This window comes from Kluyveromyces lactis (genome assembly GCF_000002515.2).
Source record: "Kluyveromyces lactis strain NRRL Y-1140 chromosome D complete sequence".
Lineage (NCBI taxonomy): Eukaryota > Fungi > Ascomycota > Saccharomycetes > Saccharomycetales > Saccharomycetaceae > Kluyveromyces > Kluyveromyces lactis.
Window position 1 is genome coordinate 380,002 of NC_006040.1, and position 25,781 is coordinate 405,782.

A 25,781-nucleotide genomic window follows, 5' to 3' on the forward strand; every position below is an offset into this window, starting at 1 on the left:
CTACATTCCATCTCTTGCCCAACAAAAAAATGACAATTTGTCTAATCTCCACATTCTAAGTAGTTTCCCCAGCTGTGTCTCCTAATTGATTGACAGACGTGTCTTCTTATCGTCTTGAGTCTTCCACTGGCATCTAATGCAAAATGAAATGAAATGACAATTTAATGAGCGATTGTAATGAAAAATCCCAGCTTTGTTTGGCTTTAGAGATGGTTTTGATGACGAACAAGGTAAAAAAAAAAAGAATGATCCATCGGCTCCACTAACTGTGGCGTGTAATACAATTCCAAATCATATCAACTAATGAAGAGGTTGCAGGTTGCTATACAAGGTTGTGCTCATGGTCAATTACAACATATTTACGATTCTTTGAAAACTTTAAAGACGAAGCCCGACATTTTACTTATACTGGGCGACTTCCAATCTCTACTAACGAAATACGATTATAAGACTTGTGCCATACCTCCAAAATATGCTAAGCTCGGTGATTTCCATAAATACTATACTGGACAGCTCGAAGCTCCAATTTTGACTATCTTCATCGGTGGTAATCATGAGAATATGGGACAATTGACGAAGATACCGCATGGAGGATATATTGCTAAAAACATATTCTATATGGGTGCATGCAATGTTATAACCTTAATGGGAGTCAGAATGGCGGGAATAAGCGGGATATATAATGAATTCGATCATCTTCGTGAAAGACCTGATTGGGATCAAATAGATTGGAATCGTGAAAAGAGGAGCACATATCATGTACGAGACTCTGAGATTGTTCCACTGGCAATGATGAGAGAACGGATTTCCCTGGTTATGTCTCATGATTGGCCTACCTCGATTGCGAAACATGGAGATTTGAAGAAGCTATTGAAACAGAAACCTTATTTTAGAGATGAGATAAATGACAACAGTTTAGGTTCGCCATTGAATTGGTACCTTTTGAAAAGATTAAAGCCCATCTGGTGGGCTAGTGCTCATTTGCACGTAAGGTTTGAGGCTACCTATAAACATGATCACAAAGTAAACAATGACGAGATTGACTTGGATATCGACCTTGATTTGGATTCCGATTTAGATTTAAAACCAGGAATCTCTACTCAGGCAACAAGCACCAAAATCAATACCACAACAAAGTTCATAGCACTCGATAAATGCAAGGGAGGGAACTCATTTAGACATTTGACTGAAATCACTATCGATTACGACGAGAATCATCCCACATGTCAAGATCGGGCATTGTATTGGGATCCTGAATATCTAGCAAATTTGAAATACTGTCTTTCCATAAAAGACTCATTGAAAGGCAAGGATTTGCAACAAATTCCTGTAGACGAATTGCAAAGTAACGTTGAAGTCGGACATGTAGAAGATTGGTCGAAATACAGAATACCCGTACCACAAAGTTATAGATCTGTCATAAAACAAACGGAATATGTAACAGAAAAGTTTCTACAGTAAAGAGGTGACGTCCCGTATGTCAAACACCAGATCAAATGTTTATCACCATTTGCCGAAAAATAAGAAACTATGTTGTTATACTTGTGTAATAAAGAATTGTTTTAGATAATGTGTAAATAAAATCATGATAATTTGGGCTTAGCTGTCGAAAGGCCTTTATCCAAAGTTTTGTCAGGAGGAAAAATAAGGAAAAGACTGCAGTTGAATCGATCAACCGCTACTTTCCCAGATTCACAACAATGGACCCCTATTTGAAAATGTGTTTTGTTTATTTTTTCTTCTGGTTAATTGTTGCTTAACAAGTCGTCATTGGTTTTAAAGAGTAATTGAATATATTTATGTTGAAGATTCAGAAAAAAGTGCTTAGAAGGGTAAAAGAAGTCTAAGGGTCACTCTTCTCAGAACTTGAAGACGTTACTCTTGGAGTAACCTAGTTCAGCCAAGATACCAGTCAATTCACCTTGGTCTTGTGGGGAGACCTTTGGACCAGAATAAGCTTTCATGAATGGAGGAGGACCACAGACGAAGACTTGGTTCTTTTCGGATGGCTTTGGAGCTTGATGAGACAAGTAGTCCTTGGTGATGAAACCAGTTTCACCTTCGAAGTTGCCTTCTGCCTTGTCGACGAAGTATGTGATCTTGACTTGATCAGGGTACTTCTTTTGCAAGTTGTCCAATTCGCTCTTCAGCAAGATGTCTTCTGGAGTCTTGTTACCGTAGTACAAATGGATCTTGGTGTTATCCTCTGGGTTTTCAGCAATATGGTGAACTAATTGGTACAATGGGTTAATACCGGTACCAGCGCCTAACAAAGTGATGGAATCGTAAGAGTTTGGCTTCCACTCCCACTTAGTAATTGGACCTTTAAAGGAAACGGTATCGTTTTCCTTCAAACCGAACAAATGAGAGGTAAACTTACCGTTTTCGTAATGCTTAACCACCAATTCCATCTTACCCTTGGTACCGTTGTCACTCACTGGAGTGTATGGTCTAATGACGTTAGAACCCTTTGGAGTAACGAACTTGGCCAAGATACAAGAGGCAGTGATCAAACCAGAAACTTGATCCTTCTTTGGCAAAGCAAAAGTAAATCTCTTGGTATCATGAGACAATTTCTCGATCTTGATGATTGGTAAATCAATCCATTCGTTATCACCCAAAAAGGCTTTGGAAGTGTCGTTCATGATCGAATAATTTCTTTGTAGAATAATAGCAGTAGCAATGGAAGCAGCACCAACACCGAGGGCAATTGGCAAAAACTTATTAGATCTGGACAGTCTAGCGAACATCGTTGTTACAGATTGATTCGAGCTTTAATTGAATCAAGAGAATATACACATATATACATAAAATATTCTGCAATTGCAATATCTAATGTCTCGAGAGGTACTTACTTCTGTTCCTTATTTCACATTTCAATTATATATACTGCGAAAAAGTGGAAAATTACAAATCGAAAGTTTCGCCAGCTCTCGGCCGTTCTGAGCCAATTTCCCTATTGTGCGTTTTTTTATTTCGTCATTTATGCGATTTTGCAAGCGAAGGGACTTGACTGGCCTGACTACTGGCAAGGACAATGGAGAGCAAATTCGGTCACGTGATATTTGTCTGTTCTCATCATGTAGTCATATGAATATTATGTATATACATTTGATGTCACTTGATGAAGGTTTGCGACTTACAATACACAGAGTACTGATATTTCAGGGTAGAATTGGATCACGTACCTCTCAAATACAAATATACTGTAGCAATAGTTATATTCAATGCTTGGATTAAAGTCTCATCATAAAGAACTGATCAAGCTGAGCAGGAATTGCGTTCCGAAGCTCACACCGCAATTGTACAAAGGTCAGTGCGGTAAGATATGCGTTGTTGGTGGTTGTGAAGAGTACACTGGTGCTCCTTACTTTAGTGCACATGCAGCTTCGATCTTTGGAAGTGACTTGGTTTACTTGCTGTGTGAAAAGAGGGCCGGATTACCGATTAAAGGGTACTCTCCAAACCTTATGGTGCATCCATACTTGGGTGACACTTATAGTTCTACGCATGGGTTTCAATTTGAATTTGAGAAAGTTGCTTCGGTAGTTCAAAGGTGTCATGTGTTGGTAGTGGGGCCTGGGTTGGGAAGAGACGAACAGATTATGCAGGAAGTACTTCAGCTCGTTGAAGAAGCTCCGAGTTTAGGTGATGACAATGATCGGTGTTTAGTTTTAGATGCAGATGGATTGTTCCTTTTAGCTTCTGAAAACCATACGGAAAGAATGCAAAAGGCATTGAAAGGGTATGGTGATAATCGTGTCGTTATCACTCCGAATGCAGTCGAGTTGAAGCGAATCATGAATGCGTTGAACGTGGATTCGGTGGAAAAAGTTAGTGAGAAGCTTGGATGTATCACTGTTGCAAAGGGACAAAATGACATTATCGTTAATTCTCAAGGTGAACGTTGGGAAAACGACGTTCAGGGATCTATGAAAAGATGTGGTGGTCAGGGTGACACACTGACCGGTATAATCGCAACCATGTTTGGTTTCTCTCGTGCAGTGCATGATTTCAAATTGGAAACAATAGTAGAAGAAGGTAACGGAGAAAATCTTCCTTGGTCCAAAATGGCTATGCTATCTTGTTTCATCGGATCTACTGCAACAAGAATGGCTAGCAGGGCTGCTTATGATAAGGTAGGCAGACAATTGCAAACTACTGACATGAACAACATGGTGGGAGAAGTGTTCAATGAGTTATACCCTCCTTCACAGTGAACCACTGAGAAAGAAAAAACAGACTCATAAGTTGAACGCTTTTATTATTAGTTTGTAATTAGTTCTTGGCATATATACATACATCAATTACGAACACTCTTTTTATGACTAAATTACCTTTGCATCTAAACTTCACAGCGTCCATTCGTCAAAGTATAGGACATCTTTATCTGAACTGGAAGCTGCCATGGAATTTCCGTGACTGAATATAGAATATTCTTCTCTTTTCGAACTTTGTTGTCCCCCAACAGGTTGAGTCATCTGTAAGACACTTTGCAACGTTACTCTGAAGCAATCAAAAGATACTTTCTCCAACTTATCGTCATATACAAGAACTTCGCACAGTGATCTAATATCTGGTTTCGTTAGTTGTTCTGTAGATATTCCTGATTCAGAAATAAATTCAAGGATCTCTTCGATCGTGGTGTAACTTTTGACGTTACTGGAATAGAGTGCGTCTCTACCGTTTTCGTCGGAAAAGTTGTTAAAACCATTTGGATATGTTCTTTCCGCTGTGAATCTCCAAACGATGGTCAGAAGACTGTTTATAAACTCAACGTCCAATTCACTATCTGTGAACCACGGACCACCTGTTACGTCAATGGATGGTTGCAAATTGTAAAGCATGTATATCTTTCTGGTTGGGTATTTGACACTCTTTACACTCTTTACGTACCTCTGTGATTCAAGTGATTTTAAACATTTCAGAACCACATGTTGGTGTAAATTTGTCTTCGCCTTGATCGTTTTCGTCCATATACCCTCTCTTCCACTAGCTTCGATGTATGAGTAGACAAGAGCCTCATCTGAGCTCATCCCGCTTTTCTTTTCTGCTTCAGCTGCATCTACTGCTTGGAACTTAAGTTCTTTATTCTGTTTCACTAACTTCAATAGATTCTTATCCAAAAGTTCCTGAACATATTGCATTAAATCACTTAACGAGCAGTTGTCTAACATGGAAGTTAACTCTTTTTGAGAGAACAATTTACCAGTTTCTTGAGAACACATCTTCTCATGCAGCTCTCTGGCTGGATCAGAGAGCTTTATTGTTGAATTAAATAACGAATTCATTATCGGTTTCGAAGGAAAATACACCGTTTGCGTTCCTAACAATAATAGAGGTAGGCCTAAATAATGGTTCAATAGATCAGTTTGTAAATTTGTCAGGCGTCTGACTCTTTCATCAATTATTAGTTCGATAAGTTGAACCATTCCTCTTCTCATCGCGTGCTATTATTTTGAGCTTTGATCAGTTTTTTTTTTTTGAATCCATTCCAAAAGAAAAGCGGCAAACAGATGGAAGTTATACACACAATATAGTCAATGGAGAACATAAAGAGATCCGATACATGAAAGTACTTCTATCAATAAATGAACTTCCCTGTACTAGGCTTACGGTAATAAGAGTTGTATTCTTTTGAATATATATGAACTTTCAGTATTAAATAGATTCTAATTTTGTGTTTGAGTGGCTGTTCGTCACTCTTTTTATAAGCTCCATGATTTTTTGATCACTTTTGCTCAATAACTATCAACTTAAGAGCGAAATAGCCGAATATTAGGAATATGACATTGAATAGCGCTAGTATTTTGACATCGAACACTAGGTTTTGTACGATGAAACCGAATGTGCTTAGGATAGTGGCACCTGGGATTTCAATATTGAGACCATACTTCTTCTCTCTAAGAACCAAAGACTTGACTTCATTGATAATCAAAGATTCGTAGGCGTAATAGAACACTGAAAGGTTCTTCAAATATTTGAACAGAATATTGTTAATATCCTTAGTGTTGATGAATAATCCACTGAATAACAAAGAACCAAGGATTATCAAAACACTGATTATAATCGAGTTATTCAAGTCTTCAAAAATGATACCAACTGTCAAAATCTCCAGTGAGATGGCAAGGTTGAATAAGATTAGAATACCTTCAAATTTGAAGAACCCATTATCATTCATATTTAAACCAACCAAAGGATAAAGTATTAACCCAAGTAGGATAGGTGGTACCACACGTAATGGAATAATATCAGATAGTATTTTTGAAATGTAATACGCTAGCGGAGAATAGTAATGATTGGAACGTTCCTTGATAAAAATCAATCTTTCCAAAGAGAAGGAGCTTAACCCAGTGAATGTCAGGAAACCGAAATACGTTAAAATAAAGAAGAAAAGGCCTAGTCTGTTTTGGAATCCACTGATATCGTTTTCAACATTATAGTATAGGATACCCAGGAATAAACCCAAAGCTACCGTCAAGACGTAGTTACCTAACAATAGCTTTGGATTCCTGCAGACATTTTTGAACGTTCTTGAACTCAAAATTGAGAGTTGCTGCAAGAAAGTTGCCGCTTTGTATGCTTGTGGAATTCTTAATTCTTCGTTTATACCGGCAGACAAAATTTCATTAATTTCAAACTTCAGTTTCTGGAAATATGCACCATCTTTGAAAAGAGAATGTAATAGGTGCGTGTTGACATCACCCACAGTTTGGCCCTCGTTTTCGGACTGAGATAACAAATCCCTAAATTCGTCCCTGTGAAGAGCCAGATGTTCCCACTCTGTCTGTGTTGGGCTTCCAGTCAAAGAACGGCGATGCGGCTCAACCCTGTGAACTGGGTTAAGACCCTCTGTAGTAGGTAGTGTAGCCTCAAGGTCATCGATATTTGCCCTCGTAACAAATTTAGATGGTTCAAAAGTCACATCAATTAGATAATCAGCAATGTTGTAATCCGGTGGACAGGCATAACCCTCATTTTTCAAGAATTCATTGACTTTATGAGCATCTCCAGAATAAACCATTTTACCGTTGCTTAAAAGAACCAATTTATCAAACAGTTGGAAAATGCTGGATCTTGGTTGATGGATGGAAAGAACCAACGTTTTGTTATAATGATTAGCTAGTCTAACCAAGCATTCTATAACATTGTTAGCATTGTTAGCGTCTAACCCTGAAGTTGGCTCATCAAGGAAAAGAACCTGAGGAGAAGTAACCAATTCGCAAGCAATGGAAACTCTTCTCTTTTCACCACCACTGATGCCTCTTTCATATTCACTTCCAATTACTCTATCTCTAATGTCGAAAATCCTTAATTCTTCCAAAACATCGTATACTCGTCTTTGTTTAGCACTGAAGCTTAGTTGTCTAGGCAAACGCAATAAAGCACTGTTCAATACAGTTTCATAAACTGTCAACGTCGGTAACAAGTAGTCCTCTTGGTCGACAAATCCGATAATCTTAGAATATTTATCCTTATCGATATCTACACCGTTAACCTTTATTGAGCCGGTAACTTTACCAGTTTTGTTCTTCATGGCAAGGATATCAAGCAAAGTAGTTTTACCAGCGCCTGAACCGCCCATAATGGCTAACATCTCACCAGGTTTAACAGATCCTGTGACTTCATTCAATACGTCAGCAGTCACATTCTTAGCAGGAGACACCTCATAAGTGATATTTTCAAAAGTCAAAGTTGCACTTGAATTTGTTTTGAAAAGGTCAAAATCATCCTCATCGTCACCATCAGATAGCTTAATTGGGCCATTGGAAAATATAGGGCTTTTAGAAATGAAGTAGATGGCAATAGACGCGACAGCAAATATCCCCACAGAACTCAAAACAAGAACTAGAATGGATGACGTTGACAAACGGTCTTTATCTGGAATTTTGTAGCCCGGAATCTCACTGTAATGAACACATTCACCAGATTCACATTTCAACGTAATGTAAGGATCTCCAAATACAGTTAGGATTAAATCATTCATGCTAGGTTCCGAAAATTTACATTTTTTTGTTTCCAAATCACAACTAAAGTCACCAGGACCCTTAATTGTTTCAGTCAAGAAATCGGAAATATCAATAGACCCCTTTCTACCACAAAGCATTTCGCCAGGAACACATTTACACTTAACGTTCTCACATTTATAGTGTGACACATTCTTTTGCAAATCATACTCAAATGCACATGTATCTAACCCGCAGTAAAAGCTCTCGACTTGATCAATCCAAAATTGAAAATTGCATAACTCAGAAGTCTTATTGCATGAGAAAGTAACCTGAGGAATTGCCCCCTTCAAGATCTCCACAATCTTCGTATTTGTAACATTGCATCCTTGATGGAATTGGTTGACAATCATACCATTCTTATAACATGTCCCCTTCAAACCACTGGGCATGAAGGCATCACAAACAGAATCTTCTTGACAGACGTTACAATTGATAGAGCCCCAACCTGGACTACACTCACACGTGTTAGTTTCGTTGCTTCTCATCGGCCTCTTGGAGTTATCGTCGCTCAATGCACCACATAGTGGCACAGAACAGTCATCACCGCCGAACCCTTCAAGACATTCACACCTCCCATTATACGAATTGCACTCTGAAAACTGTTTACATTCAAACATAGGAAGCATACAATTGAAACAAGGTGGGCATTGATCATTATTAGGTTTTTTTCCTCCTCTTTCTGGCAAGGTTCCTGGCCGGAAACTGGTCTCTTGGCCAATTATTTCACTACTGACATATGCCACCAACCATAAGAAACTGAACAGACTCGGTAAATATCTGTATGCAACCATAACACTTTTTCTGGTAAACTTCCGTCTATGTCTTACACGAAGTTTCCAACCGTAATTGACCCCTATTAAGCAGAACCAGCTACTATCCTTACCGGGATTCGATCGAATTTAAGGTCCCTTCTGTCTTGTCTTGTTATTATAAGGTAAATCGCAATGCTTCCTTTTAAAGCATATCTCCCATTGTACGGGTAACTGAAGGAAGATAATTATATACATTACCCGGATATGTGACAGTGTGATCATCCAGAGTAAGACATGTGAGAGAGAGGGGGAGAAGATGGCCTGTGCTACTGCTGTTGTAGCATTTGCGAGTAGGCGAGTCATGACTGTTGTAAGCTATGTATATGTGCTAGGTAATTATTCCGCTGTTAATTATCTTCTTTTTAATGTCAACTTTATACCTTTTGAAACATAACGTAAAATTAACTGTCCAAATATCATCAATCGATTGAAACAGTTTAAGTTAAAGATGGATTCTACTATCTAAATTACAGTTTTATTTACGAAGTGATCTCTTGAATTACTGGTTTGAATGGATGGAGCGGCACTTTGTCTGGGTTCCAATATTTTATTATGAATTCACACATTATTATGCACCATTTATGGATATGTTTCTCATCGAGATGAGCGTAGTCATCAGCTAAGGTGTGCCAAGATGAGGGGAATGGGAATGGAATCAAATGTAACGTCTTGACTCCTCGCGTAAAAAAGGGTTCTTGATCATCTGATATGCGGATGTTATTACTTACCGAACTTTGGAAAATTTTGTCCGATGCGCCGTAGAACTTGTTATACGTTCTCTCAATTTGTAGCAAGTTTTTGTAGAATGCTCGAGCGGCTTTGGTGTAATTTGGGACGGTGATGGATTCTTTACCACCTAGAAGGTCTAGCAATACGAATAGGTCCATTTTGTCCAAGGTTCCATCTTTTTCCCATTTTGCTGCTGCGTGTCGTGATCCGTACAAAGAATCTGTACTCGTCCATTCCTTGAAAGCTTCTTCCCCATCAAAGAAGATAATTTTAACACCAGTAAATTGCCCTAGTAACGTTGGATCTATCACTGATAAATCCTCAGTAATAACGTCATCTATAAAATGAGATAGGTATAGTAACATTGCACATGGTGCAGCACTGTCAATACCCCCAATGAACCCATCTGGTTCCAGCTTCGAATCATAATGAGCAGCAAGAGCAAGATAACTATCATTTGATCCAAGGCTAAAGATCATATTGGTGAACTCGTACCCGTTTTCTTCAAAATTTTGTAATTCGACTGCCCAGTTCTGATTCATAGATTTAAACTCATCTAAGACAAACTCTTGTACCTCTTTCGAACCCTTTGAACCTGGCACTCTCGTCTTGTTGAAAGGGCTCAATAGCGGACCGGAATAAGTTTCGTTAATACTCATTAGGTCTGCCAATGTTGAATCATAGTAGCTTTTGAATGGAAATTCACAAACACAGCCTTGAAGAAACCATAATTGTAAGAGAAACCAAACGAACAGCATACCGTTGAGACTTATAAAGGCAGCAAGTAAATTTTCGTGCTATACTATCTTACAAAGTGTAATCCCCACAGTGCCTGCAGAATAAGAAAATGTACAGTCTTCCACTCAGCCCTTTTCGTCACATTCTCTTGATTCTAATGACATTGTTCAAAAGCTTTGTTTTAAAGGATGCCGATTCAAATGTATAAACAAAATAAAGAGAAGTAAACAAAATACTTGCTGCAGTGAAGCATCAATAGACATAGATTCAGATATCGATTCAGTTCACGACTGACTCACACACATATATCTCATGTCCCAGTCAAGTAGGGATATGAGCTTATTACCTGATATGGGTGATGGGAGTAATAGTGATGACGGTACCAATGATAACAGGAATTCCAGTAATAACAATAATAGTAAGCCGGAGATACCAGATTTTATGACTCAAAAACCTCTACTGTCAAGGACCACAACGGAGGTGGACACAAATCCTGTTCTAAGTGATATGCAAATATCCGCACCCATTGGCTTAGAGTTGACGAATGAGAGACGTGAAAGTTCAAATGGGGACGATGTCCAAGATAATAGAATGACGATAAGATCGAACATTGCACTGCCATTACCGAAACTCACAAAAGATGCCGAAACTCCAAATTTACATAGCGAATCGCTACAGCGGACGTTGACTAATGATTCTACTACTGATTTTGACGTTCTTTCGAAGACAGATTCTGAAAACCCATCTCTAGGGCAAGGAGAGCAACCCAAATCATTACACTTTTCGTTAGGAAATAGTGCCCGGACCAAAAGATCTAGCATATATGAATCTAAGTCGACAGTTACAGCAATTCCAATAAGAACCCCTTCAAATTCCAACAGAAATATTCACGCTTATAACCACCCACATTCTTATTCGGACAGAGATGATGTGGTGTCCATGAAGAGTGTCTCCTCATCACTAACAGCATCTTTCTCACGAAGCTTCTTGTTCGGATTCTATGACAAGAAGCAAAAGGGAAAATCGAAGAAGAAGAATATTTTGTCCAAAGAGTACTGGATGAAGGATGAGAGTGCAAAAGAATGTTTCAACTGTGCTAAGCCATTTACAACCTTTAGAAGAAAACATCATTGTCGAATTTGCGGACAAATTTTCTGCAGTAGCTGTAGTTTCCTAATAACTGGTGAGAGCTTTGGTTATAGTGGACGAATGAGAATATGTGGCAAGTGCTACGAACACTCTATGAACTACGAGGATTCCAGTGAGGAAGAGTCAGAAGAAGAAATCATTCATGATCAAGTAAGCAGTAGAAACATTGATGATGATGCCCCATCTTTAAACAACGATGACATACAAAGTATCCTTACAAATGTAGATGATCATAAGGTCCACATAAGCACTCCTGAGCCCCTGCCGAGAATGGCTATTCCAGCAACAAAACAAGGTGAGTCTTTAGAAATTTCTTTCCATAGTAAAGCAAACAACCACGGTTACCGCAAAAGTAGGCCACGTAGAGGAACACAAGACAGATATGCTTTGCACAACCTCGAAAAGCTTTCTCCAATACCACAAGAGCATGCTGATTCAAAACACTCTCCCGAGCGATCCTTACTGATAAATAAAAATAGCCAGCATGGGCATATGAGACCGTCATTTTCAAGTTACCTAAGCCAAAAAAATGGGAGCGCTCTAAGGAAAGATACGCCCAACAACCCAAATGTGATGAAAACTTTAGCCAATAACAACTTCAAATTTGAGTTCAATTATGACATGAATAACTTCCAAAGCTATCTGCAGAAAGAGCGGCAACCCGCAGGATTATCTGAGAGCAAACAGCTGCCACTTTTATCAAATCGCTATAGCAGCCCAAACTTTCAAAGCGGATTTGAATCGAGCGACGAGGGTTCTGAAGATGAGGCATCAATGTCATTGTATACAGCATTGAATGAAACACATAAACACGATAAAAATCGTTCTCTAACAATGAGGAACTCGACAAATTCATCACAACGTGCCGAGGCTTCTCTACAAAGAATGAGACAAAGAAGAAAAAGTAAGAGCAGACCTGGTCCCATTAACAATAATGGCAGGGGAGAATTTAGCTTTATGAATTTAAGCGCACCGAATCTCGTAACAGTTGTAAACAACGACTTAGTATTTTCGAAGAATCAGAACCCCCAATTGCAAAAGCAGAAGTATGATTCTAATTCCAAGGATGCAAGAAAATCGATACTCAACTCATCTACATGGAGAAGAATATCTCTTGACAAGAGAGAAGAACTAAACGATGTTTGTAAGTTGCACTTAGAAGCGCTTTTACAGCAAGCATTAACAGATCAAGAGATACCAGGAGAGGGAGATTGGATTGCTATATTTAATAAAATGATTGGTCAAATCCAAGGAATACCTTTAGACGCAAGAAAAGCCGGTGATCTAGACTTCAAACAGCAGCATGTTAAAATAAAACGTCTCCCCGGTGGGAGTGTGCTAGATTCAATGATTCTGAATGGTGTTTTGTATTCGAAAGGTTTACCTTTAAAAACTATGCCCAGAGTGGTTATGAACCCTCGTATTCTTTTGATAATGTTTCCTTTGGAGTATCAAAAGCACAATAACCACGTTATCAGTATAGAATCCGTTGTTGCACAGGAAAAAGAGTATCTCAAAAAGCTTGTGCTGAGACTTCAATCCTTGAATCCTGATATTATTCTAACTGGAACTTCAGCCAGTGGGTATGCTCTACAGTTATTCCAAGAGGTAGGAATTGTCGTGCAATGTAATGTGAAACCACAAGTCATAGAAAGGATATCCAGGTTTACAGGCTGTGACATTGTTATTACAATGGATAAACTATCTAGTAATATCAAATTAGGTACGTGCGAGAGGTTCGAAGTTCGCACATACATATATGGAAATTTGAGTAAAAATTACACTTTTATTACAGGCTGCAAAACACAAGCAGGTATTACATTAGTCCTCAGAGGAAATACTTCCGAAGTTTTGAGAAAAGTGAAAGACGTTGCAGAATTTGTGGCATACGCTGTTTTCTCTATGAAGTTAGAAAGCTCCTTCTTTAATGACAACTTCTTACAGCTGAATATTGAGGCTTATAAGCATATACAACTGTTGAAAAAGCAAAACGAATCATTTACCGGATTCTTTGCAGACTTCATTGAAAAATTCAACAGACGGATATTGTCAGTTTCTCCAATTGTTGAATTTCCCGTTCCTTATCTACTACAGAAAGCTAGAGACGTAGAGCAACAGCTAATAGAAAAAACAGCTTTGGTAAAGAAACTTCAGGATTGCGCAGAAATATTAGAATATAAGGACTCGATAGATTTGTCAAAAATGCAGTTAGAGACGGCCCTTACACAACGTGATTTCAAATATTTGATCGGGTTTATAAACAATAAAGAGTGCGATGCACTAAAGCTTCAATTTGAGACATTGAAAAAAAAATGGGAAATCTACTCATCTTTGTCACATAATATGTTAGGTACTGGTCCTCATCAGAGTATTTCTGTTTTATATTCCGTTATTTCACGTAAAACCACAACACCATGCATCGGTCCTGAGATCGTAACGATTGACTTTTTCTGGGAGAATGATATTTCCATAGGTCAGTTTATCGAGAATGTAGTGGCGACTGCATTCAGACCTTGTGCAGATGGCTGCGGTGGGTTAATGATAGATCATTACAGAAGCTATGCTCATGGAAACGGGAAACTCGACGTGATAATCGAAAGACTACAAAGCAAGATGCCAATGCTGAAAAACTTAATTTTAACCTGGAGTTACTGCAAGAAATGTGGCCTTTCGAGCCCAACTTTACAGCTTAGCGAAAAAAGCTGGAATTACTCGCTTGGTAAGTATTTGGAATTGATGTTCTGGTCGTCCCCTAAAAACATCAACAGCATTGGAAATTGTACCCATGATGTTGCCAAGGATCATTTGAAGTATTTTAGTTTGAATGATCTGGTGGTCCGTATGGAATACTCTGGAATTGATGTTCACGAGTTGATTACTCCAACTGCTACAATAACATGGAATCCTGGGAAAGATATCAAGCTCAAGGTGGAACTATACTATCAAATTCTTGAAAAAATAGATGCTTTTTATGGCAGTGTACTTGAACGGCTTAACAAGCTCAAAATTGACAGCATAAACGATTTGAAACTCAACGAGGCCAAGGAAAGAATAGTCCAATTAAAGGTATTAGTAGAGGACGAAAAGTCTACACTAGGAGCAAATATGGAGACAATATACACAGGATTAGAAGGCGATCAGCATTTACAATTGAATTCAATAGTAAGAGCTCTTCATGATAATGCTGCTGGTTGGGATAACGAGTTTGTTGAATTTGAAAAGGAATTTCTCCCAACTGAAAAAGATATTGCTCGAATAACAGCTTTACAGCTAAAGAAAATGTTTACTGATTTCAATAAGATGACTGAGGACAATGGAATAAAAGAAATTAATGGCGAAGATGCAGAAGCGGAGGAAAAATCTAAGTGTATGGACACTACATCCGAGGAACAAAGATCTGACGAAGAATCTGATGCTTCTCCGCCAAAGCCAAAGTCAGTACAAAATGCTGAACTTCCACTGATCAAAAGTGCTACCACAAACACATTCTCAGAGGAGACAATTGGAAAAGTGACTGGGCCTAGAAAACAATCGATGACATCTTCCTTGGATCGTAACCTCATAAGGAAGAACAGTAACAATAGCACTTACACGCAATCTAGTAAAGATCGAAACTCAGATACCAAAGTTGGGCAACTAGCAAACTTTTTTGATCAGATACACTTTGATTCAGTCACAAGAGAATTTGAGTTACAAAGGGAAATGGAACGACTTCATATGAATAAAACCAAGTATCAAGCCATGAGAGCCAAATCTCTAAAGCCCCTTGTGGAAATTTATAAAAATGTCCAAGACGCTGTGGAAGAACCGATAAACGTTGATAAAGGAGCTAAAAATCAGAACTCTTTGGTAAACTCTGATAATACTCAAGGAACATACGATACCGCAAAGCCGTTAAATAAAGGATTAGAAAACGAGTTAGAACAATCGATAAATCAATGGTCTGAGCGTGTTTTACAGAACCAGACAGGCGATCAACCTGTTGATATTACTGCAAAACCTTCGAATGAACCCCTCCCACCCGTAACAACTATAACCAATGCTAACAAAGACGGAACGAAATTAGAGACTCAACATGTAGTGATGCCTTCGCAGAAGTCCTCATTACTGACAACTTTATCCAACTTTTGGGCAGATAGATCAGCCTCATTCTGGAAACCGTTGACTTACCCCACATCACCTACGGAACATATTTTTATGGACAATAACGTTATCATTAGGGAAGATGAGCCTAGTTCATTGATTGCCTTCTGTCTCAGCTCTAATGATTACCAAAGGAAAGTTACTGCAATGATCAGAAATGTCCGCCAAACCCCAGGAAGCTTCGATTCTCAAAATGGAAAACCAGATCTCAATACACTAAAAACAGAGTCAATGGAAACTAAATTAGATGCTGACAGTCATGAAATTTCCTGCAAGGCATCCAACACTGATCTAGAAATGATCATGACAAAGAAAACAGGAATGCATTTAAGATATCAATTTCAAGATGGAAACACGATTATGTCATGTAAGATCTTTTTCTTCGAACAATTTGACGCCTTCAGAAAGAAGTGCGGTTGTGGAGAGGAAAACTTCATACAGAGTTTATCTCGTTGTATTAAGTGGGATTCAAGCGGGGGTAAGAGTGGCAGTGCATTCTTGAAAACACTCGATGACAGATTTGTGATCAAAGAGCTATCTCACTCGGAACTAGATGCTTTCATCAATTTCTCTTCAAGTTACTTCGAATACATGAGTCAAGCGCTGTTTCATGACCTCCCAACAGCATTAGCGAAAATCCTTGGGTTTTACCAGATTCAAATCAGAAACGCTGCTACAGGTAAAAGTTTTAAGATGGATGTGATTATTATGGAAAATCTTTTCTATGAGAAGAAAACGTCAAGGATATTTGATCTAAAGGGGTCAATGAGAAACAGACACGTAGAACAAACAGGCAAAGAAAATGAGGTGTTATTGGATGAAAATATGGTGGAGTACATCTATGAATCGCCCATCTTTGTTCGTGAGTATGATAAGAAACTCTTACGTGCATCTCTTTGGAACGATACACTTTTCCTAGCTAAAATGAATGTGATGGATTATTCTTTGGTCGTGGGTGTTGACAACCAAACGCATAGTCTAACTGTGGGTATCATCGATTGTATTAGAACATTTACTTGGGATAAAAAACTTGAAAGTTGGGTGAAAGAGAAAGGACTTGTTGGGGGAAGTACGAAGGAGCCAACCGTCGTGACGCCTAGACAATATAAGAACAGATTCAGAGAAGCTATGGATAGGTACATCCTTATGGTGCCGGACCCATGGTATCAAGACACTGAAACGTGAATCTCTTCCAAAACCTTCATCTATATAAACATCTTTATTAGTACCAGTTATAGTTTGAAATATGAGGACTAAAAGCAATGAATACCAAGCAAGAAACAAAATGCAAACTAGATGTTACATCAAATTGGCATATGCTCTTCCTGAACTGCCTTTTCTATGTGACGAATAAGAACGAAAAAAATGGATTTAGAAAAAAAAAAATTGGCGTCACAGACAGGATTCGAACCTGCGAAGACAAAGTCCAATGCCTCTCTATCTAAGAATAGCAGGGCATCGCCTTAACCACTCGGCCACTGTAACCAGATGTTGTCACATTTGGTTTCAAATGTCAAATATATCTTTGGTCAATGACAATATCCAGAAGCATCAGATGTTTATCCATGCTAAGTTCCTTCTTTCCCCATCCTGTTAGTTATCGGTAACAAAGTCTAGCCCCATTAATTTCAATTTATTGTAATGAGTTTATTGTTACTTACACGTTGAAGCACACTTCGCAGTGAAGAGTAGAGTTTTCTTAACAAACCCAACTATTACTTACTAGGTAAACTTTCAAAACATCATCAATTCATCATTGGTCAAGACTAAAAGCTATATCAGTGTTGAAATGAATTAGAGCTATAATATCTAACAGATGACATCACTGCGAGATTTTATTGACTGAAGTATACTTATTATATGCCTCGTGTGCTGCACTTTGGAAAAATGATATGTAAGTAAACTGCAGCAAAGCTTTGGATTACAAAAAAAATAAAATACACAGAATGCGAAAGACAAACAAATTAATTTCAACAGAGAAATCGAATCTGCTGAAGGTTGGCTGTTAAAGTAATTTTAAAACTGGGTAAGTCATCGACGATATAACTGATTGGTCGTTAAGATTTTGCATTACTACCTAATATCATAACAAAGGCTGCAAATTTGTCAAAGATCTACACTGAAATCAGGGGAAACGAATTAATCGTTGTGTAAAATAAGGCACGTAGTGTAACGATCAAGACTTAACAAAAGTGTCTAAAGGTAACAATTGTGATACTTTGATACAAATTTATCGATGTCAAATCTGCCTATTATAAATTTCATCAATTTCAACCAGAATGGTTCGTGCATATCAATGGGCACATCCCAGGGGTTTAAAATCTTCAATTGCGAACCGTTTGGCAGGTTTTATCAAGACGAAGAAGGGGGATGCGGGATAGTAGAGATGTTATTTTCCACTTCGCTTTTAGCAGTGGTTGGAATGGGAGACAATCCAGCGATGTCTCCAAGAAGATTACGTATGTTGAACACGAAGCGTCATTCTGTGATATGTGAGGTAACGTTTCCAACAACTATATTGTCAGTGAAAATGAACAAATCTCGCCTCGCAGTGCTTCTTCAGGAGCAAATCTACATCTATGATATCAGTAACATGAGACTTCTTCACACCATCGAAACATCAATGAATGCTCAGGGAATTATGTCGATGTCACCAAATTCCGAGAATAATTACCTTGTGTATCCATCTCCACCAAAAGTGATTAATTCAGAGATCAAAGACCATGCAACAACGAATAACATCAACATCAAAAAAACTGACGCTGTAGATGATACTATAAAAAAAGATTACTCACTACAAGTTCCATCTGACATCACAGGGCAACAGCAACAACAGCAACCCGGTGTGGACCCGGCGACCTCTAATAATACTGCAAATAAAATAATCAAGAATGGAGATGTCATTGTGTTCAACTTACAAACGTTACAGCCTACTATGGTAATAGAGGCTCACAAGGGAGAGATAGCGGCCCTAAAATTGAGCGCAGATGGAACGTTACTGGCTACTGCATCAGAAAAGGGAACAATCATCCGTGTCTTCAACGTCGAAAATGGTAGCAAAGTGTATCAATTCCGTAGAGGAACGTATCCAACTAAAATATCATCCTTGTCGTTTAGCAAGGACAATCAATTCCTTGCTGTGTGCTCTTCCAGTAAGACTGTGCATATTTTCAAATTAGGCAAAAACACAGTGGATAACAAGTCGAATGAGTTAAACAGTGACGACGAAATAGAAGACGACTTGGTACCGCGCTATGGCGATGAGGACGAAGAAGACGAAGAAATTGATGAAGAGGCTACAAGTATAAACTCAAACCATAGTAGCAAGGAACCCGTAGTCGACGCCAAGAGAAGTACTGTCGGTCGCATGATAAGAAAATCTTCACAACGACTTTCTCGTAAAGCTGCCAGAACTTTAGGAGCGTATTTTCCAATAAAAGTATCCTCAATACTTGAACCCTCGCGTCACTTTGCCAGCCTAAAAATAACCACTTCATCGAATCAACCAATAAAGGCCATAGCTGCCATCGATGATCCGATTGAGTTGAGCATCAAAGAGTATCCCGATTTATTCGAGAAAAATGCATCAAACAATGGCGACTACCAAAATTCAGATACATTGACAATGGTACCGATTAGGGTCGTGTCAAGCGAGGGTTTTATGTACAAATACATTTCGGACCCTGAGAGAGGAGGAGATTGTATTCTACTGGAACAATACTCATTACTATCGGACTGAACTTAACCCAACCTAAAATTTTTTATAAACAGTATGTACCTACCCTAAGCAAAACTACTTACTGAGTACCATTCCCAACTCCCATCAACAGACCTGCGCATCTTAAGTTAGACAAGAATGAATGTACCCTCTGTTTAGAGCTTCCCCGTTTATTCCTTTACTGGAGAGAAAACCACGTTCTCTATGACGACGATAATTGAGAGAAGTTTCGTGAAAAAAAAAAGCGGGGGAGGGGATCAACCGGAAAAACCTCGAGACCAAATTTCGTTACGCAGGACGCGGGACCTGAACTGGAACTAGCAATGTTTCACAAATAGGACCGCTACATACGTTGTTAGGTTTTTTTGCTCTTGGTTTGATTATGAATAATAAAGCTTTACAGAGTCGTTCACAGGGTATGAGATGTCCACCAATGCAGTAAGCTCCTTGACAAGTAACGTATACAGTGTGGGGATTGGACAACGTAGTGGGAGCGAAGGCCCCACGATACATGTATAAGTAACCAGGGGAATCGGAAATACCAACTGGGTCATCCAGGCTGCCCTCGTTCTTTTGGGGAGGATTCTTCATTTTTCTCACTGAACCATCTATTCTGGATGAAATGCCATTCAGTCGGCCAACCGGAACCATCAGAAATTCACTTCTTGTTAGACACGGAGACACAAAGCCACCGATGAGCCTATAGATACATACATACAGTACATATAATACTCTATTCGCTGTCAGAAAAGAAAGAAAACCATATCGTTTGACTAAAAAGTTGCAGTTTAGGATGTAGTAGAGTCAACTTGTAAAACATAATTCGTACAAAAGCACAGGAGAGAGGAAAAAAAGAGAACGAAGTGGTCAGAGCCGGCCACACTACTTTGACCTGATATATATTGAAAGAAGAACTACACGGAATATCCAAGTATCTTATCCTGGGGTACAAAGAAAGCACCATATCACATTAAGCTTTTCACTATAATCAGGTGGTTCATTACTGTCTCGTGTTTTTCCGTGCTGGTTTTTCCTGATTTTATTTTTGGTTCATTTAACAGAGGTCTGTTTTAACAGTCAGAGAAAGATTTTATCATAAGGGGCTGAAATTAGCTGGATATATAGTGCATCCAAGGATTCAATTTTACAAGAGAATTACTGCGACTTAAAGCTCTTTTGGTGACTAGTTCTTCGCTTTGAATCAATCAAAGAAAAAAATTCAGTAAAAGAACCAATCACCAATGAAGAAAACGTCGAGAAGTCTGTCACTTTTTGATATACGGCTAGAAGGCACTGACCATGATGTGATAGTGGTTAAGGGAACGGTTGATGAAGCGCCCTCAGTTCTACTGAGCGGATCCGTAGTTCTTTCAGTGAGAGAACCCATTTATGCCAAAAAGATTTCTTTGACCTTGTATGGTGTGATTAAGCTAAATGTCACTACTATGGTACAAGGTCCTAGGGGACCTGCTCCAAGAAATGTGAAGTACGATAGACGGTTCTACGAGCTATCCCTTGACGATATAGATCTTCATCCTCATCTAGTGGATGGATCGACTGTCAAGAAGCCATTGAGTAGAACTAATTCGTCATCCAGTTTAGGTGGCCTTGCATCGCTAAGTACCACATCATTGAAGAATTTCGCATCATCTGCTAGCCATGCAAGTGTTTTACCCGAAGGTAACTATGTATTCCCATTCAGTACCATATTACCGGGCTCTCTTACCGAAAGTGTCGAGGGTTTGCCCAATGCTACAGTATTTTATAAACTGCAAGCAACTTTGGAAAGGGGTAAATTTGCATCAGATATATCTACGAAGAAACATGTTAGAGTGGTAAGAACCTTAACACCAGATGCTCTAGAATTATTCGAAACTGTGGCTGTTGATAATACTTGGCCGCAGAAAGTGGATTATTCCATTTCGGTACCCTCAAAAGCTATCGCGATTGGTTCATCTACGCCTATTAATATCATGGTCGTACCGCTTCTCAAGGGGTTAAAGCTCGGTCCAATCAAAATATCTCTAGTGGAGTATTCATCATACTCCGCGCCATATAGTAATCCTAACGGTGCTGATAGAACGATCTTGAAAGTTAAAATACAGGACCCATTACATCATATAAATAATGGAGAATACGATGCAACAAATACCACTGAATTTGATTTCCAGGACAAATGGGAAATCAACACCTCAGTCAGGATACCACCAAATCTCTCGAAATGTGTTCAAGACTGCTTAATCTTAACTAATATTAAAGTTCGTCACAAATTGAAGTTCGTGATAGCATTAGTCAATCCTGATGGTCACATTTCCGAATTACGCGCATCATTACCCGTGCAACTATTCATCTCACCATTTGTTACAGTGGCCGTAAGAAATGCGGATAATGTCGACACCAATACCAGTAACTCTGGGAATAACACGGATAATGAAGCCCTCGAGAAAGATGATTTGATGTTTGCTCACTCTAATTCGGAGGTAAATTTAAATTCAGTGGATATCGCATTGAACAACGATGCATCTGCTGGTCCCAATACATCGTTATTTGCACCTCCAAATTATGGTAACCACGTATACGACAGATTATGGAACAATATAATGGTCGAAGATACCCCAGTTAATTCTGGTACTCAATCTCCTGCGGAGTTCAACCAACCACCGACACTTTCTCATTCAAGTGATGTAAGTGAGCTACAGCGAAGCCTCCAACAGCTCAGACTTGAACGGGAGATGGAAGAGCCGGATGGTAGTGGATTGAATCTTGACACACAAGTTCCTAGTAGGTCAGCTTTAGCGACACCACTTTCATTGCAAGACGTACCCTCTCAGTTACGGGTAAACGATTATTTTACACTGAACTCCTCGAATCGTAACAACCACAGCGTTCTCAACGTGCCGTCACATTTAAGATCGCCGTCCCAGATGGACTCCCCTGGCTTTGATTACTTATCCAGAGCGAATTCGTTTGAATTCAAGGCGGGATCTCCTTCTAGGAATGATTGGGAAATATCTAGTTTAAGCAGAGTACCGTCTTACGACAATGCAATGAAAACTGCATCTACTATGGGAGAATTGCCACCAGCGTACCCTAGTGACGGGGATGCACTAAATGGTGGTAGCACAACCTTTTCTGTGGGATCTCTTGAAAGACCCAAAGAATTGCATCATAGGTGCCAGCCAGAGATGCACCACTGTGCACATTCAAAAATCTCACCATCGATGTTGATCAACCAAAGTAATCAGTCTTCAAACTCATTGACCCACATGTATGCAGATCACCATGAGAGAGAATTAGAGGATTCTCAAACAACCAAGCACGCTGGACGACCTTTCCTTGCGAAATCGACTTCAACGAGCGCATTGAAAAATACTGCATCAAAGCATTTTGGGTTTAGTATGACGCCGCTGTCTCACATAGCAAGGTCTGCTACTCCACCTGCAAAATTCTCCCCACTTTCAAATTCGTCAAATGGAATTCAGACGCCGAAAGCTGTCTCAAACAGAAATAAAGTGACTTCTGGATCGAATAAACATCAGTCCTTTGGCAGTTTTACAGGTATCCTCCATAAGAAGGATATAGATAATGAACAGTAATTAATGATATAAATCTTGTAACTTAGAAGCGGCGCTTTGATCTAGCTGTACTTCCATATGCTTTGTGCTTGTCGAAACGGGTTATAAGATAGTAAGCCAACGATAAAAGTTTAAAGTGAAACTTGATGCAAACTGCATTTATTGGACGTGCAATTCTTTTCGTTACAAAGCGTCCGCGATAGTTTAATGGTTAGAATTCGCGCTTGTCGCGTGCGAGATCGGGGTTCAATTCCCCGTCGCGGAGGACTAGCTTTTTTAATCTCATCACATAGTCAAGCCACCTTACTGAGATACCATATAGAAGAAGCACACAAAGAGCTAGATTAGATCAACCGCTTCCTTTAGTCAATACGCCATTTGACATAACTGTGAAGTCAAGTGCAACGACAAATATTCTTTTTACCATTCGAACTGTCATCGTTTATTATTATTTGTGTATTTTAACTTAGTTCCAGCTAATGTACATACCGTTATATAGGACGCCGGTAGGTAGGGAAAACACCAGTCTCTTGTTGATTGAGTAATGTTCCACATCGTGGTTCCCTTTTTTAACATTATTCCTAACGCATTTGCTTGCAGCACCTCATTCTTCCGCGAATTCAGGTCTCAAATCAGAACGACGAGGAGCTACTAGTGGGTGTAATTGGGAAAGATAAGTGATGGCCCACATTAAGAACATCATTGCCATTGATAAAATTACGGTACTTCTCCAAACACTGATATTAAAGGTTGAAAAGACCATAAGTATTTGTTAGTATGAGTCTGAAATATATTATTGATAATGTGGGCACCGGATGGAGCCCTCGTTAAAAGGACACTGGTAACATACGTTCTATTTTCTTTTGGTGCGAAGAACCAAAATACTGTGGATGCGATGGCGACTGCGAAAAAGGTGAATACCACGGTATAACTGAAACAAAGCAATGAAGTGAGCTAAAGAGTTAGTAATCTACGGCTAGTCAAAAAGCTAACAACTGTAATATTGTTGACGTGGAAATAAATCCAGGAGGAGTAAACTCAAAAAGACAGGGCGTTAATAATAACATACAAACTCATGATGTAATCTATAGGATCAATTAAAATCAGCTTAATGTCATACAGCACTCAGACTCATGGAGTATAGCTCTCCCTTTTACTTTGATTTAACACTCTATAACTTCCTTAAATTCATTAATTCGATTTCAGTTTTATTTCAATCTTCTCATCCAAATCTCAAGTACGATAGAAATTATTGTTACCCGGTCATTCAATACTATACCCTTTCCCTGCATCTTAGCGAATCAAGAAGTGTAGTAACACACTTTACCACATACCATTAGTGATGACTGAAGTTGGGTGACATTTCACCTTCTAATCAAACTCTAAGATTAACCTGCTTTTATCGTATGAGTGATATTCATATTCCGCAGCCGGTACTTGATTGGTTGTTTAAGGTATTGCAGCCCGTATGTATAGAGGGAGACTATCAAAATTGAGTTATGGCTCTTGGTCATCATTACAAAGATTCTGGACAATTTACTAACTAGCTATTACAATCCGATAGTGATTGCATCCTAAATAGACTTATTCTGATCCCAGGAGTACGTTCCATGATGTCGTACAAGTGCTAGCATCTTTTCAGTTGAGACCTCGAACTCGAGTTTTCACCTTTCCAGATGGATCATCTGCACTCCTATTGTCATTATACGGAACCTTAGACGGTGTTCCAATAATTGTATGGATCCCAAAACAATATCCAGTTACAGTACCGTATATTTACTTGGATTTAAACTCCTTGACTGGTGATTTGAAGATACAGGTGAATCAATATCTTGATATAAGTGGACAATTCTTCTTACCAATATTTGGAGCGTGGAGTGGCCAGCCAGGAAGTTTATTACAGGCAATACACCAGTTATTAGAAATATGGCATAACTATTATCCATTGTTTGATGCGACTTCCATGAATGCGCCTCCCTTGCCTGCGAAAACAAATGAAGGACTTTTGAAGATTGAATCTGAAGTGCAGCAACTTCCCCCAAAGCTAAATCATCATGTTCCTATAATTGACGCGTCAAATAACCTCAAGCCTGTTGAAACAGGACTACAACAACTCCCACCACCAATTCCTAAAAGGCCTTCAGTACCGACTTCCTCTCAGCAGGTTGATGTAAATTGCCCAATCAGTCCACCTTTTGGCGAATACGGAAATTTCGTTAGTTCATCTGCTGGGCCTACACTGAAGGATGAATCTCCTAGAATAGGGTCTCAAACTATGATACCGAATAGTGCTGCCGAACCCAAACAAGAAACGACGTTCACTTTTGAGCTGCCGCCAGATCTAATTGACGATGTCACCGAAATAAAATCCCATTCGACTCACAATGAGCTACTTCATAAACTCTATGAATTAATCGATAAGCTGGCTGTACAAGACATGATAAATCTAAAAAACTATATAGGGTCACACTCATTTAATATTGATGCGATTCTCACGAAATACTCCTCTCACAAATCATACGAAAAGGATCTTATCGAAAGAGTGAAACATTCAATTGCGGAAAATACTACTGCCATAACCCATGAAATGAAGAAATTAGATGAAGAGATGGAAAAAGCTAAGGAGCTTGAAAACAGCATAGATCCCGCCTCAATCGCAATCCCTGAGACCCCTGCATTTGTACAACTTTACAACTTGGTCGCGAGGGATCATGCTTTGAACGATGCTATCGGGACCGTTTCCCAGCTCTTTCATAGGGAGAAGATCTCATTAAACATAATGTTGCGGAAGACTAGAGAATTATCATTTGAACAATTCAAGACAAGATATTTGATTTCAAAGATCAATGACCTTTTGGACTAGTTTGATAATCATTCTTGATTTTTTTTGTCATGTGTCGCAGTTCCA

The 25,781-nt window shown here is 39.0% G+C and overlaps 11 protein-coding genes and 2 non-coding genes across 13 annotated transcripts; 7 read left to right on the forward strand and 6 right to left on the reverse strand.

Moving 5' to 3' along the window:
* Nucleotides 1–303: 303 nt before the first annotated feature.
* On the forward strand, nucleotides 304–1,461 carry DBR1 (RNA lariat debranching enzyme; the record flags this gene model as incomplete). The annotated part of the gene is made up of 1 exon (XM_453261.1): nucleotides 304–1,461. One exon carries the CDS (start codon nucleotides 304–306, stop codon nucleotides 1,459–1,461), a length of 1,158 nt encoding a protein of 385 aa, XP_453261.1.
* A 398-nt stretch (nucleotides 1,462–1,859) lies between these two features.
* Nucleotides 1,860–2,750, reverse strand: MCR1 (cytochrome-b5 reductase; the record flags this gene model as incomplete). The annotated part of the gene is made up of 1 exon (XM_453262.1): nucleotides 1,860–2,750. One exon carries the CDS (start codon nucleotides 2,748–2,750, stop codon nucleotides 1,860–1,862), a length of 891 nt encoding a protein of 296 aa, XP_453262.1.
* A 477-nt stretch (nucleotides 2,751–3,227) lies between these two features.
* NNR2 (NADHX dehydratase) lies at nucleotides 3,228–4,220 on the forward strand (the record flags this gene model as incomplete). The annotated part of the gene is made up of 1 exon (XM_453263.1): nucleotides 3,228–4,220. The coding sequence occupies one exon, from the start codon at nucleotides 3,228–3,230 to the stop codon at nucleotides 4,218–4,220; it is 993 nt and encodes a 330-aa protein (XP_453263.1).
* Nucleotides 4,221–4,352: 132 nt separating this feature from the next.
* RPC34 (DNA-directed RNA polymerase III subunit C34) lies at nucleotides 4,353–5,444 on the reverse strand (the record flags this gene model as incomplete). The annotated part of the gene is made up of 1 exon (XM_453264.1): nucleotides 4,353–5,444. One exon carries the CDS (start codon nucleotides 5,442–5,444, stop codon nucleotides 4,353–4,355), a length of 1,092 nt encoding a protein of 363 aa, XP_453264.1.
* A 287-nt stretch (nucleotides 5,445–5,731) lies between these two features.
* ADP1 (putative ATP-dependent permease ADP1) lies at nucleotides 5,732–8,800 on the reverse strand (the record flags this gene model as incomplete). Its single annotated transcript, XM_453265.1, has 1 exon — nucleotides 5,732–8,800. One exon carries the CDS (start codon nucleotides 8,798–8,800, stop codon nucleotides 5,732–5,734), a length of 3,069 nt encoding a protein of 1,022 aa, XP_453265.1.
* A 500-nt stretch (nucleotides 8,801–9,300) lies between these two features.
* On the reverse strand, nucleotides 9,301–10,308 carry KLLA0_D04576g (uncharacterized protein; the record flags this gene model as incomplete). Its single annotated transcript, XM_453266.1, has 1 exon — nucleotides 9,301–10,308. One exon carries the CDS (start codon nucleotides 10,306–10,308, stop codon nucleotides 9,301–9,303), a length of 1,008 nt encoding a protein of 335 aa, XP_453266.1.
* Nucleotides 10,309–10,600: 292 nt separating this feature from the next.
* FAB1 (1-phosphatidylinositol-3-phosphate 5-kinase) lies at nucleotides 10,601–16,765 on the forward strand (the record flags this gene model as incomplete). Its single annotated transcript, XM_453267.1, has 1 exon — nucleotides 10,601–16,765. One exon carries the CDS (start codon nucleotides 10,601–10,603, stop codon nucleotides 16,763–16,765), a length of 6,165 nt encoding a protein of 2,054 aa, XP_453267.1.
* A 205-nt stretch (nucleotides 16,766–16,970) lies between these two features.
* On the reverse strand, nucleotides 16,971–17,065 carry KLLA0_D04620r. Its single transcript is given in 2 exon segments — nucleotides 16,971–17,016; nucleotides 17,028–17,065. It is a non-coding gene; the product is annotated as a tRNA-Ser (tRNA).
* Nucleotides 17,066–17,816: 751 nt separating this feature from the next.
* ATG18 (phosphoinositide binding protein ATG18) lies at nucleotides 17,817–19,319 on the forward strand (the record flags this gene model as incomplete). Its single annotated transcript, XM_453268.1, has 1 exon — nucleotides 17,817–19,319. The coding sequence occupies one exon, from the start codon at nucleotides 17,817–17,819 to the stop codon at nucleotides 19,317–19,319; it is 1,503 nt and encodes a 500-aa protein (XP_453268.1).
* Nucleotides 19,320–19,586: 267 nt separating this feature from the next.
* KLLA0_D04686g (uncharacterized protein) lies at nucleotides 19,587–19,949 on the reverse strand (the record flags this gene model as incomplete). The annotated part of the gene is made up of 1 exon (XM_453269.1): nucleotides 19,587–19,949. The coding sequence occupies one exon, from the start codon at nucleotides 19,947–19,949 to the stop codon at nucleotides 19,587–19,589; it is 363 nt and encodes a 120-aa protein (XP_453269.1).
* A 590-nt stretch (nucleotides 19,950–20,539) lies between these two features.
* On the forward strand, nucleotides 20,540–22,894 carry ROG3 (Rog3p; the record flags this gene model as incomplete). The annotated part of the gene is made up of 1 exon (XM_453270.1): nucleotides 20,540–22,894. One exon carries the CDS (start codon nucleotides 20,540–20,542, stop codon nucleotides 22,892–22,894), a length of 2,355 nt encoding a protein of 784 aa, XP_453270.1.
* Nucleotides 22,895–23,066: 172 nt separating this feature from the next.
* Nucleotides 23,067–23,138, forward strand: KLLA0_D04730r. The gene has a single exon. It is a non-coding gene; the product is annotated as a tRNA-Asp (tRNA).
* A 1,141-nt stretch (nucleotides 23,139–24,279) lies between these two features.
* On the forward strand, nucleotides 24,280–25,736 carry STP22 (ubiquitin-binding ESCRT-I subunit protein STP22; the record flags this gene model as incomplete). Its single annotated transcript, XM_453271.2, has 2 exons — nucleotides 24,280–24,339; nucleotides 24,456–25,736. 2 exons carry the CDS (start codon nucleotides 24,280–24,282, stop codon nucleotides 25,734–25,736), a joined length of 1,341 nt encoding a protein of 446 aa, XP_453271.2.
* Between the last annotated feature and the right edge of the window lie 45 nt (nucleotides 25,737–25,781).